Source organism: Ambystoma mexicanum, chromosome 4q (genome assembly GCF_040938575.1).
Source record: "Ambystoma mexicanum isolate Mex_15411 chromosome 4q, UKY_AmexF1_1, whole genome shotgun sequence".
NCBI classification, from domain to species: domain Eukaryota; kingdom Metazoa; phylum Chordata; class Amphibia; order Caudata; family Ambystomatidae; genus Ambystoma; species Ambystoma mexicanum.
In genome coordinates this window covers 1,107,508,376-1,107,520,880 of record NC_090928.1, presented here as the reverse complement: position 1 = coordinate 1,107,520,880, position 12,505 = coordinate 1,107,508,376, and the positions used below count along the sequence as shown (strand labels likewise).

The 12,505-nt window shown below is 49.1% G+C and overlaps 1 protein-coding gene across 2 annotated transcripts in view; it reads right to left on the bottom strand.

Annotated features, from left to right (window-relative positions):
- The window catches only part of CDC42BPA (CDC42 binding protein kinase alpha), a 1,600,792-nt gene that overhangs the window by 1,244,183 nt on the left and 344,104 nt on the right, over positions 1-12,505 (bottom strand). For both annotated transcript variants that reach the window (XM_069608679.1, XM_069608678.1), the window contains exon 5: positions 8,026-8,174. In XM_069608679.1, the coding sequence (XP_069464780.1) occupies positions 8,026-8,174 (149 nt within the window). The remainder of the gene's footprint in view (positions 1-8,025; positions 8,175-12,505) is intronic.

The window sequence follows — 12,505 nt, the reverse complement described above, 5'->3', positions numbered from 1 at the left end:
AGGCCCTTACAAACAGAGAGACGCCAAGACAAGAAAGACTGAGGCAGACCTGAAGAAGCGCAGGCCCTTACAAACAGAGAGACGCCAAGACAAGAAAGACTGAGGCAGACCTGAAGAAGCGCAGGCCCTTACAGAGAGACGCGAAGACAAGAGAGACTGAGGCAGACCTGAAGAAGCGCAGGCCCTTCCAAACAGAGAGACGCCAAGACAAGGGAGACTGAGGCAGACCTGAAGAAGCGCAAGCCCTTACAAACAGAGACACCAAGACAAGAGAGACTCAGGCAGACCTGAAGAAGCGCAGGCCCTTCCAAACAGAGAGACGCCAAGACAAGTGAGACTGAGGCAGACCTGAAGAAGCGCAGGCCCTTACAAACAGAGAGACGCCAAGACAAGAAAGACTGAGGCAGACCTGAAGAAGCGCAGGCCCTTACAGAGAGACGCCAAGACAAGAAAGACTGAGGCAGACCTGAAGAAGCGCAGGCCCTTACAGAGAGACGCGAAGACAAGAGAGACTGAGGCAGACCTGAAGAAGCGCAGGCCCTTACAAACAGAGAGACGCCAAGACAAGAAAGACTGAGGCAGACCTGAAGAAGAGCAGGCCCTTACAGAGAGACGCCAAGACAAGAAAGACTGAGGCAGACCTGAAGAAGCGCAGGCCCTTACAGAGAGACGCGAAGACAAGAGAGACTGAGGCAGACCTGAAGAAGCGCAGGCCCTTCCAAACAGAGAGACGCCAAGACAAGGGAGACTGAGGCAGACCTGAAGAAGCGCAAGCCCTTACAAACAGAGACACCAAGACAAGAGAGACTCAGGCAGACCTGAAGAAGCGCAGGCCCTTCCAAACAGAGAGACGCCAAGACAAGTGAGACTGAGGCAGACCTGAAGAAGCGCAGGCCCTTACAAACAGAGAGACGCCAAGACAAGAAAGACTGAGGCAGACCTGAAGAAGCGCAGGCCCTTACAAACAGAGAGACGCCAAGACAAGAAAGACTGAGGCAGACCTGAAGAAGCGCAGGCCCTTACAGAGAGACGCGAAGACAAGAGAGACTGAGGCAGACCTGAAGAAGCGCAGGCCCTTACAAACAGAGAGACGCCAAGACAAGAAAGACTGAGGCAGACCTGAAGAAGCGCAGGCCCTTACAGAGAGACGCGAAGACAAGAGAGACTGAGGCAGACCTGAAGAAGCGCAGGCCCTTCCAAACAGAGAGACGCCAAGACAAGGGAGACTGAGGCAGACCTGAAGAAGCGCAAGCCCTTACAAACAGAGACACCAAGACAAGAGAGACTCAGGCAGACCTGAAGAAGCGCAGGCCCTTCCAAACAGAGAGACGCCAAGACAAGTGAGACTGAGGCAGACCTGAAGAAGCGCAGGCCCTTACAAACAGAGAGACGCCAAGACAAGAAAGACTGAGGCAGACCTGAAGAAGCGCAGGCCCTTACAGAGAGACGCGAAGACAAGAGAGACTGAGGCAGACCTGAAGAAGCGCAGGCCCTTACAAACAGAGAGATGCCAAGACAAGAGAGACTGAGGCAGACCTGAAGAAGTGCAGGCCCTTACAAACAGAGGCGTGAAGACAAGAGAGACTGAGGCAGACCTGAAGAAGCGCAGGCCCTTACAAACAGAGAGACGCCAAGACAAGAAAGACTGAGGCAGACCTGAAGAAGCGCAGGCCCTTACAGAGAGACGCGAAGACAAGAGAGACTGAGGCAGACCTGAAGAAGCGCAGGCCCTTACAAACAGAGAGGCGCCAAGACAAGAGAGACTGAGGCAGACCCGAAGAAGCGCAGGCCCTTACAAACAGAGAGACACCAAGACAAGAGAGACTGAGGCAGACCTGAAGAAGCGCAGGCCCTTCCAAACAGAGAGACGCCAAGATAAGAATGACTGAGGCAGACCTGAAGAAGCGCAGGCCCTTACAAACAGAGAGACGCGAAGACAAGAGAGACTGAGGCAGACCTGAAGAAGCGCAGGCCCTTACAAACAGAGAGACGCCAAGACAAGAAAGACTGAGGCAGACCTGAAGAAGCGCAGGCCCTTACAGAGAGACGCGAAGACAAGAGAGACTGAGGCAGACCTGAAGAAGCGCAGGCCCTTACAAACAGAGAGGCGCCAAGACAAGAGAGACTGAGGCAGACCCGAAGAAGCGCAGGCCCTTACAAACAGAGAGACACCAAGACAAGAGAGACTGAGGCAGACCTGAAGAAGCGCAGGCCCTTCCAAACAGAGAGACGCCAAGATAAGAATGACTGAGGCAGACCTGAAGAAGCGCAGGCCCTTACAAACAGAGAGACGCGAAGACAAGAGAGACTGAGGCAGACCTGAAGAAGCGCAGGCCCTTACAAACAGAGAGACGCCAAGACAAGAGAGACTGAGGCAGACCTGAAGAAGCGCAGGCCCTTCCAAACAGAGAGACGCCAAGACAAGAGAGACTGAGGCAGACCTGAAGAAGCGCAGGCCCTTCCAAACAGAGAGACGCCAAGACAAGAGAGACTGAGGCAGACCTGAAGAAGCGCAGGCCCTTACAAACAGAGAGACGCGAAGACAAGAGAGACTGAGGCAGACCTGAAGAAGCGCAGGCCCTTACAGAGAGACGCCAAGACAAGAGAGACTGAGGCAGACCTGAAGAAGCGCAGGCCCTTACAAACAGAGAGACGCCAAGAGAAGAGAGACTGAGGCACCCCTGAAGAAGCTCAGGCCCTTACAAACAGAGAGACGCCAAGACAAGAGAGACTGAGGCAGACCTGAAGAAGCGCAGGCCCTTACAAACAGAGAGACGCCAAGACAAGAGAGACTGAGGCAGACCTGAAGAAGCGCAGGCCCTTACAAACAGAGAGACGCCAAGACAAGAGAGACTGAGGCAGACCTGAAGAAGCGCAGGCCCTTACAAACAGAGGGACGCAAGGACAAGAGAGACTGAGGCAGACCTGAAGAAGCGCAGGCCCTTACAAACAGAGAGACGCCAAGACAAGAGAGACTGAGGCAGACCTGAAGAAGCGCAGGCCCTTACAAACAGAGAGACGCCAAGACAAGAGAGACTGAGGCAGACCTGAAGAAGCGCAGGCCCTTACAAACAGAGAGACGCCAAGACAAGAGAGACTGAGGCAGACCTGAAGAAGCGCAGGCCCTTACAAACAGAGAGACGCCAAGACAAGAGAGACTGAGGCAGACCTGAAGAAGCGCAGGCCCTTACAAACAGAGGGACGCAAGGACAAGAGAGACTGAGGCAGACCTGAAGAAGCACAGGCCCTTACAAACAGAGAGACGCCAAGACAAGAGAGACTGAGGCAGACCTGAAGAAGCGCAGGCCCTTACAAACAGAGAGACGCCAAGACAAGAGAGACTGAGGCAGACCTGAAGAAGCGCAGGCCCTTACAAACAGAGAGACGCCAAGACAAGAGAGACTGAGGCAGACCTGAAGAAGCGCAGGCCCTTACAAACAGAGAGACGCCAAGACAAGAGAGACTGAGGCACCCCTGAAGAAGCGCAGGCCCTTACAAACAGAGAGACGCCAAGACAAGAGAGACTGAGGCAGACCTGAAGAAGCGCAGGCCCTTACAAACAGAGAGACGCGAGGACAAGAGAGACTGAGGCAGACCTGAAGCAGCACAGGCCCTTACAAACAGAGAGACGCCAAGACAAGAGAGACTGAGGCAGACCCGAAGAAGCGCAGGCCCTTACAAACAGAGAGACACCAAGACAAGAGAGACTGAGGCACCCCTGAAGAAGCGCAGGGCCTTACAGAGAGACGACAAGACAAGAGAGAATGAGGCAGACCTGAAGAAGCGCAGGCCCTTACAGAGAGACGCGAAGACAAGAGAGACCGAGGCAGACCTGAAGAAGCGCAGGCCCTTACAAACAGAGAGACGCGAAGACAAGAGAGACTGAGGCAGACCTGAAGCAGCGCAGGCCCTTACAAACAGAGACTTATAACTATAAAAGGTGATGCAAGAAATCTACATTCAAATGAAAAATGTTGTTCTGATTTGGAAAAACATGGTTTGATTTGTGCTTTGTTCAGAGCACTAAGTGACACTGGGCAAGAAGGAACAACATGTTTCGGGACATTGCCTCATCCCCCTTTTTAAGTGCTCTTCATCGAACTGCTTGGTCCTTGTACTGGCGGAACACTTTCTTTGTGACTGTCACCTTTGGTACATAGAACTGACTGCTCAAATGCAGAGCTCTTCAAAAAGGTACCGTTTGTGCGTTCGGCAAACCTGACAGAGGAATAGATACTCCGAGAAGCGTGATTCAACAATGCATTATTGAAATAAAATAAAACAAGTACAGACTGTTGTGGCAATCTAAGAGAAAAACATTTAAACTCGTTATAGAAAGATCAGGAAACTATGGACCAGCAGATGGTAGCGTGTACGAGTCGGTTCAGTGTGTGTGTGCATTTAAAATGGGCTTGGGCAGGTGGGGGATTGTGTGGGAGTGGATTTTGTGGGCACAGAATGTGCGTGGGTGCATACTGCTCATGCATGATTGGAATGTGTATGTAAATAGAATGCTGGTCTTTACATGCGTGGCGTCATGTGTAAGTGGAGTATTAATGTGCGCGGCGCCCATGTCTGGAACGTGAGCACGTGATGTGTGAGAGAATGATCCGTGTGCTGGAGTAGATTTCAGTCTGCATGGCAGGTGTCTACAGTGTGGGAATAGGTCACTAGAATGTTGGGCAGAGTGTTTGGGATATGTAGAATTGATTTTAGTTGGGGAGAGGTATGGCGGACTGTGGTGCAGGTGTTCGAGTATCGGATCTGAGCGAGGGTTGGTGATCGGGTTTGTAGAGTGCAAAGTCTAGGCGGGTTAACGTAGGTTTTGTGGTGTGGGTGAATATGTGTTATTTAATGTGATCCTCAGCTGGCATAGTGGCATCCCCCAGTTAGGATCGTCTTGTATGGTTCCCTTCATTACTGCCCCTACCCCAAACCTCACCACCTTAACCCACAAATGACTATATTTTGCAAAGACATTTTGAAGTATTTACTTTGTAGTGAATTACCATGAAGTAATCACTGTTCATCAAACAACGCGATACCTCTCATTTACGCTAGACATTGAGGTCTGACACCCTTAAAGCACTGACCGCAGCAGCAGCTTCCCACACCATACATCAGGGGTCTGCAACCTGTGGCTCGCCAGATGTTTTGTACATCATCTCCCATGATCACTCACCATTGGCCATGCTGGCTAAGGCTGATGGGATTTGTAGATGAGGAGGCGATTGGTCAATGGAAGACTGAACATGTTGATAAAAACTTGCTCAATGTTTCACCATCACCCCACAGTACATCAAAAATGGCTCCACCATCACACTAGTAAATATGCAGCATGCATAATCGCGATTCTTCAGCCGACCTAGAAAATAGAATTCTGCACGCGTCTTAGCTTTGGAATTCCTTAAACAATCTTCATCAAACGTGGCATGAAAACGCCCCAGCATCATCATCCATAGACATGCATGCGAGGTACATACCACCAGCCCCACCTATTCTGTGCATGTTAGAAGTCAATCCATGTCACAATAGTTACCTTAACTATGCATTCAATGATGCAAGAGTACACAGGGCAAAGCACAACAGTATTCAGTCGAAGGCAATCGATTGCGAATAGACTTCCCAGGTGAAGATGCAACTACATTTCCCACTGCTAGCAATGGGGTAAACTCCAGCCAAAAGTTATTTTTGGTAAAAGACAATAGCGGCCGCTGCCTGTGATTAAGGTCCACATCAAGAGCATACATCAGCTTGCACATTCTACACACACAAAGAACGAACACAGGTCTCCCAAAAGAGCTAAGTCTCATGCAGTGCACACTCGTCCTGATTCACAACTAAATGCCTTGCTCTACCATCATGCTTGCTCATCATTCCCAGTAGCATTATTATGATTTCGGTACCCATTTGGTTCACATGTCATTTAGAGCATATGCCACCATCGTATCCAACACAGGTTGTTGAAGTCTTGGGATTGGGGTCATGAATATTTAGTTGGTATTCACAGCAAACTCCCTACACATTCAGTAGCAGGCTTTGTAAACTGGCCTGTTTTTTCTGCCTTTTCCTCTTGAATACTATAATCCTGGAACTTGAACCACATAATTAAAGAAAGCCATATTTATTTATGTCAACATTTCAAGTAGCAAAACTTTGCAACAGTAGGCAGCTGCCTACTGACCCTTTGGATAGAACCAGCACCCTGCTGCCACAATCTCTGCTCACGTCACTGCATTCGCAACGTGAACAAGGGAGTCAAATGTACTCTGCAATGTTAGACATTCCTGTGCATGATCAGGTGGGAGCAATTCAAGCAGTAAACACGGACTCTATGCCCGCATGCATAGATCTCAGGACTCCACGACTGCCAAACACCTCTTGGGTCAGAGAAGAAAATTCCAGCCCTCCTCCTCCTGCTCATCCTCCTCCTCCTGCTCCTCCTCCTCCTATTCCTCCTCCTCCTCCTCTTCTTCCTCCTCCTCCTCTTCCTCCTCCTCCTCTTCCACCTCCTCATCCTGCTCCTCCTCATCCTCCTCCTCCTCCTCCTCTTCCTCCTCCTCCTCTTCCTCCTCCTCCTCCTCCTCTTCCACCTCTTCCTCTTCCTCCTCCTGCTCCTCCTCCTCCTCCTCTTCCTCCTCCTCCCCCTCCTCCTCTTCCACCTCCTCCTCCTGCTCATCCTCCTCCTCCTCCTCTTCCTCCTCCTCCTCCTCCTCCTCTTCCTCCTCCTCCTGCTCCTCCTCCTCCTATTCCTCCTCCTCCTCCTCTTCCTCCTCCTCCTCCTCCTCTTCCACCTCCTCCTCCTCCTCCTCTTTCTCCTCTTCCTCCTCCTCCTCCTCCTCCTTGCAGCCAGCCGGAGCCTTCGCTCACCCCTACATTGTGGCTCCTGCCTGACAGCAGCTCCTTCCTCTAGCCTTGCCCTGCACATCCTGTGGTCTCGGGAGCTCACGCAGAATGATGGGCTGGAGATGCTCCGCCACTTTCCTGTGGAGCAAGGCATCCCCCCGTTGGTGCAGATGTGCAGGGGCTTTCCTTCAGCAACTGCACCCGCACTAGCGCTGATCGCCACTGGTTACAAAGCATTCCCCTGCCCAGCTCGAGTGCCTTCTACGCCTGCCCATGCGAGTAAGGGCATTGGGGCGCAGAAAGGATGGGGGGTCACAAGTGTGCATATAAAAAAAAGCGACATCGGTCACAGAGGTGTCCCTTGTGTAAGCCAAGCGTATTCAGCAAGTCAGACATGGAGGCACCCCCTGGTCACAGAACTCTTGGTGCATGCCAGGAGCGGGGAGTGAGAAGTGGCTAGGAGGGCACCAAGCGCAGAAAAAAGCATGTTAAAGGGGAGGAGGCATGGAAGGGCAATCGGGGAGTTCAAGAGGGTCAAACAGTAGCCCGACGCGCGACAGGGATAATGGGAGTGGGCGGGATCATTAGTGTATGTGGGGTCCTGTTGGTTTGAAAAAAAAGTAAATGGCAGAAACATGACCTCGATCTGCTCATCTAACTGTAGCGTTGGGCAGTGCAATTCACTGCCTTTGAGCAGCCCTTTCTGAATATTGTCTAAAGCTAGGACACAGCACTAATCCGCCAATGATCCTTTGGAGGACAAGATGCAGCTGCCAGGAGAATTAACACTTTGATGCTTCTTTCTTGCTTGAAGACAATGAGAACAGATAAAAGCAACTTGATTCATTAATGCAGAGGCTGGCGTGCGCTCTTTTGGAGGTCCCGAAGCCACTGCCCTGAATTATTGGTCTCAACTCAAGCATCCCTACCCACCTGGCTGCTTCAATCCTGATCAGCGTGGTGCATTCGGGTGCACATATGCTTTCTTTATCCGGGCGGCTCCCGAATTACCACGAGTAACTCCAGAGAGTCCGGAACGCTGCATTGGTGAGGCAATCCCACTCCCCGAACGTGGCCTTGATCTAGTATTTGGGCTGCAGTTACTAGAACATTCCTTTCATTGCAACGACAGATCTCACAGGGTTCTCTCGTGAGGAACCCCCCCCCCACCCAACTTACCTGTGCACGTAATGCAGCTGATGCACCGAATCGATGGCCAGCACCATTTCCGCCAAGTAGAACCGTGCCATATCTTCAGGTAACCGGTCCTCGAACTTACTGAGCAGTGTGAGCAGGTCGCCACCAACGTAGTAATCCATGACCAGGTACTGTGGGAAAAAGGGAATGAGAACATTTTAATAATAAAAGATATGCAGTCGATCATATCACCAGCCATTAAAGGTATACAGTAAACAATGACTCCACGGTAGGCCCAAAGCACAGCATTTCCAGTTATTCCAAAGCCTTCAATAAGGTTCTCACAATTTTTCTCACTTTTCTGGTCTTGCAACTTCACCTTAGCCATGGGTACCTGTAGTCTTATCTCTGTGCCTTGCTGGTACATTACAAACTTGAAACGGTTAAACTATGGTATAGACTCTTAACGGTGTACCCAGATCATACCCAAGGCTATGAAGTGCAGTGGTCAATGCTGCTACCACACCGGAGGAGGGTAGCAGAAAGACGGATTACGCCTGCTCAGTTGACATCTAATGTCCAGCATCACCCCCTTTGATTTGGCCAGGTGCCGGGTATTCCCTCCAGGGCGAGAGCGAGATCAAGGCCAACTATATGAATTCAGTCACTTAATACTATTTACAAAAGAGTGAATTTCTACGGTTAATTAAAAAAGCTGTTCAACAGTCTCCAATCAATGTTTCATTCACAACATGTGCTCGACTGGTGCACAGTTGGTATCTTCAGGAAATCTTACAATTAACCATGACACCTTTTGGGATACCTGATCCTTTTTAAAGAGCAAGAAATGAATTCACTGAAACCATAAATCGTTCAATATAGATTTTCAAAATCAATCAATTATGAAGAGTGTGTCAAGCCACAAACACACTTTGTGCTCTCTTCTAACAGTGTCACTCATGGTGTGTTCGGACCTTTCACCACAGAAGGACATTCCCGAAGGCAAATGTTTAAGCCCTGCCAAAGCCAATGAACAGGATGTCTTAGCATTCTTCAATCCTTCCCTTGTGCCTCAAAATCCCCAGTGGATTCAGCAGGTCTCTTGCGGTTCACCCCACACGTCTTTCTTGATCTTCCTGTTTTCTTGGGTCCTTCTTTCATGCTGGCTAAACTGATGAGAACACCTCCCTTGATCTCAGGCCTGGCTATGCAGTTGTGAACACCGCCTGTCTGAAAGTCTAGACTAGACCTTCGTTTCAAAGAGGCAAGGAGATTTTAATCTAATAGCATACCTCTTTGCGGTTTCCACAGGCGGCTCTCTAGGCATCTTGTCACATCCCTGCCTCAGCGTCCTGGTTCCACTAACTACCAGCCCACTCCCACTTTTCTCCTCAATGTCTCACCAAGTCTGCACACCCAAGGGAAACCTCTGTTATTCCCATTCTGTTCGCCTTAGTATTCCTGTGCTTCACCTGCACCCCACTGCTGCTTTACCACATGCTCGTTTCTTCACTCTTCCCTTTTCAGACTCTGGATTCGCCTCAATCTCCTTACTACTTGTTACCACCTAAAACCTCTTGGGGACTGGCCCAACCCTTTCTCTAAACTCCTACTAAGGTTTCTCTTCCTTTACCCCTTTAATGTTTCTTCCAACCAATTTACTCTGTTACTCCCCTACCCCTCCTTTAACGTCAACTCCAAACACCTTGCTCTTCTTTTCTTCCTTCCTCTTTTTCATGTTCCTCTGCTCCTCTCCCCCCTACTTTAAACTTCTTTCCATGTATTGATATTCTTCCTCTCCTCTCTACACTCCTTTCACCTTCTTGCTTCCACCTAACTGAAGGTTCTCCTGGCCACTCCTTACACCTTCTACCTGCAGGTGCCTGTCCATCTTCTTCTCTCCATTACTCTCACCAACCCTGTCCACTCTCCTGCTCCATCTCTGCCTGTATCGTCCTCCTCCAGCCATCTCCAAATACACTCCCGCTCCTTCTCCAGGCACCCACTTCTTTTTGAGGGTTCCTGACCTTTTTAACGCCCCCCCTCTCCCTGCAATCCAATTCTGCCCAGGCCCATCCTATCCAGGTGGATGCCTTTGTGCTTTTAAACATGATGGGTTATCTCCAATTAATGGGCTTTCAGCACGGCATTGAACTGTGCTTGTGTTATTAGGGCTTGTGGCTACCTTTGCTTGCTTTGCCAAGCTACATACAACCAAGTCAGCCACGCGTTAGGCAGGTCATACTGGTAAAGGACAGGCCTGTCCTTCAGAGACACCAGCATGCTGGTCACTGCCCCATTTCATTAGTTCTCCTTTGTCAACATTCTGGAATGTGAGCTTGTGGAAATGTGACCCGAGGGCTGCCAGTATTTCATAACCTGCTCTACAGAGAAGGCCACCCGAGTAATCGTTCCTGAGGCTGGAAATGTAAACTGCCTTTCTGTGCAGACCTTGCTGGCCTTTCAGAGTGCAACTTACCTTCTTCACCAGCAGCGATAGGCGGGCAGCTCCCTCTTCTGAGGCTCGATCCTTCAGGCACGAGGGATGTGATGACCCCATCGCTGATCTCTTAGCGCTTCCTTCTTTCCCCGCGTCTTCAGACGCCTGTAAACTTGGCTCTGCAACCTTCCGTTATGTGCTAAGCTTTTCCACCTTGCAAAAATGTTAAATTGCTCCCTTTGTTTCAGCTGCCAAAATTTTCTTGTTCTCCCTTCTCTTTTGCACTATTTTGTCCACAACTGATTCCATCTTGTAACCTGCTTTCCTTGACTACTTTTTTTGTTTTCTATCCTTTCCTTGGCCGCTTATCTCTATGCTTGGTTACAAATTTAATTCTTATTTATCTGTTCCTTACTTTCTTCACTTCTTCAATGCATTCTTATTTATTTTCTCCAATGTACTATTTCTTCTCCATCTTCTTTAGCAATGTGTATCTGTAGTTCTTTTCTTTATCCATAAACACAATATCATCAATCACAACCATCCCCACAAACCCATCCACCCAATCACATAATGACATCCAACATCCATGTCCTGGTTTTACATTTACCACCTGCATCCCAAACCTTGTGGAATATCTGCAGGCATTTTCTAGTACAGTAATCGCTTTCTTCCAGGTACATACACCAGCCGACGCCTTACCTCAACAAAGCCAACTTTACACACCACTTCTCAACACAATTCCCCTTTTAGACACAGATCCCAGAACACAAACAATTTCTCTTGCTTGTGTACCTAGGCATATCCCCAGTAACACCAGTTTGAGAACATTTCCAATAGGTCGGTCAACAATCCCTTCCACTATTCTCATGATCTTATTCCAATCAACCATGATTGTCTGACTGCCCCACCACGTATGGAACGAGGACCCGGTTTTGGTGCCACATCAGAGCCACCTCCAGGTTGGGGGCTCTGCTAGTCCTTTGTAAGAATTCCCCAGAGTAATAAGTCCTATGCAGGAACTGAAATTGTATCACTTTACTAGATAAGCCTACCCATGAGAACTTGTTAAATCCTCCCTCCACTCATCCTCAAGCAAGGGAGCCAAATGTGGTTGGCAACAATGCAAACCAGAGCAGAGGTTGGTTTACCCAGTATCATGTCAGCCATTATGGTCGCCTCCAACTGGGATTTTGAGGGCAAGTCCTCTGGATGTTGTTGGATGAAGGTATGTCTGATCCGCAGATAATGGAAAACGTGCGTGTTTCGGGTAAGTGGAACCAATACCTCAAGGCTTGAAAGCATAGGAGAAAGCTATTGCAGAAAAAAATCGCCCATAAGAGTGATTTCCCCTTGACCCCAAGTCATGATCTCACTCAGCTTCAGGAGTTCAGGAAGATCTACATCACCACATAATGCGTCTTGCAAGGGTTACTTGCCTGCCCATCCCACTGACAACCACATCTTTCAAAATTTTGAAACTTGTTTTGAGGCCACAAGGCGACCACTTCTGTGTGATGCCCCGTACAACATTTGTAGTGGTGTAGAGTTACTCATGCAGTCCCAGCTCTAGCTGAATATCTGAGGGCACCGGATTAGAAAAGAACAATTCATGGGCACCGGATTAGAAAAGAACAATTCATTAACTATTATCAGTTGAAAAGCCGATTAGTACTTGCTAATATTAGGTAGACCAATACTTCTGTCACTTCCGGCCTACACAACATATCCAGTGCAATTCGGGGTGTCATATTGGGCCACAAGAGTTGTCCAAGTGCTTTTTCTATTTTATTGATCTCCGAGCTAAGGATACCAACCGGGGAGTTCTGAACGATAAACAGCATATTTAGGGAGCATTAGCATTTTGAATAGATCCACCCTCCCTAATAGAAAAAGAGCCAAAGACACCCAGTTTTTAACATCTACCAGGAAATTAATCCTTTAGTAATCGGTCCCAGGCCATTGAATTCCCAACTACTTGAAAGTGTTTTTAGCAATTACCAATAGATAATCAGCAGGAATAGCGTCTTCCCCTCCTCTAAACAGAAAGTATGTATCCCAAATCACTTTGAGGCCACTGTA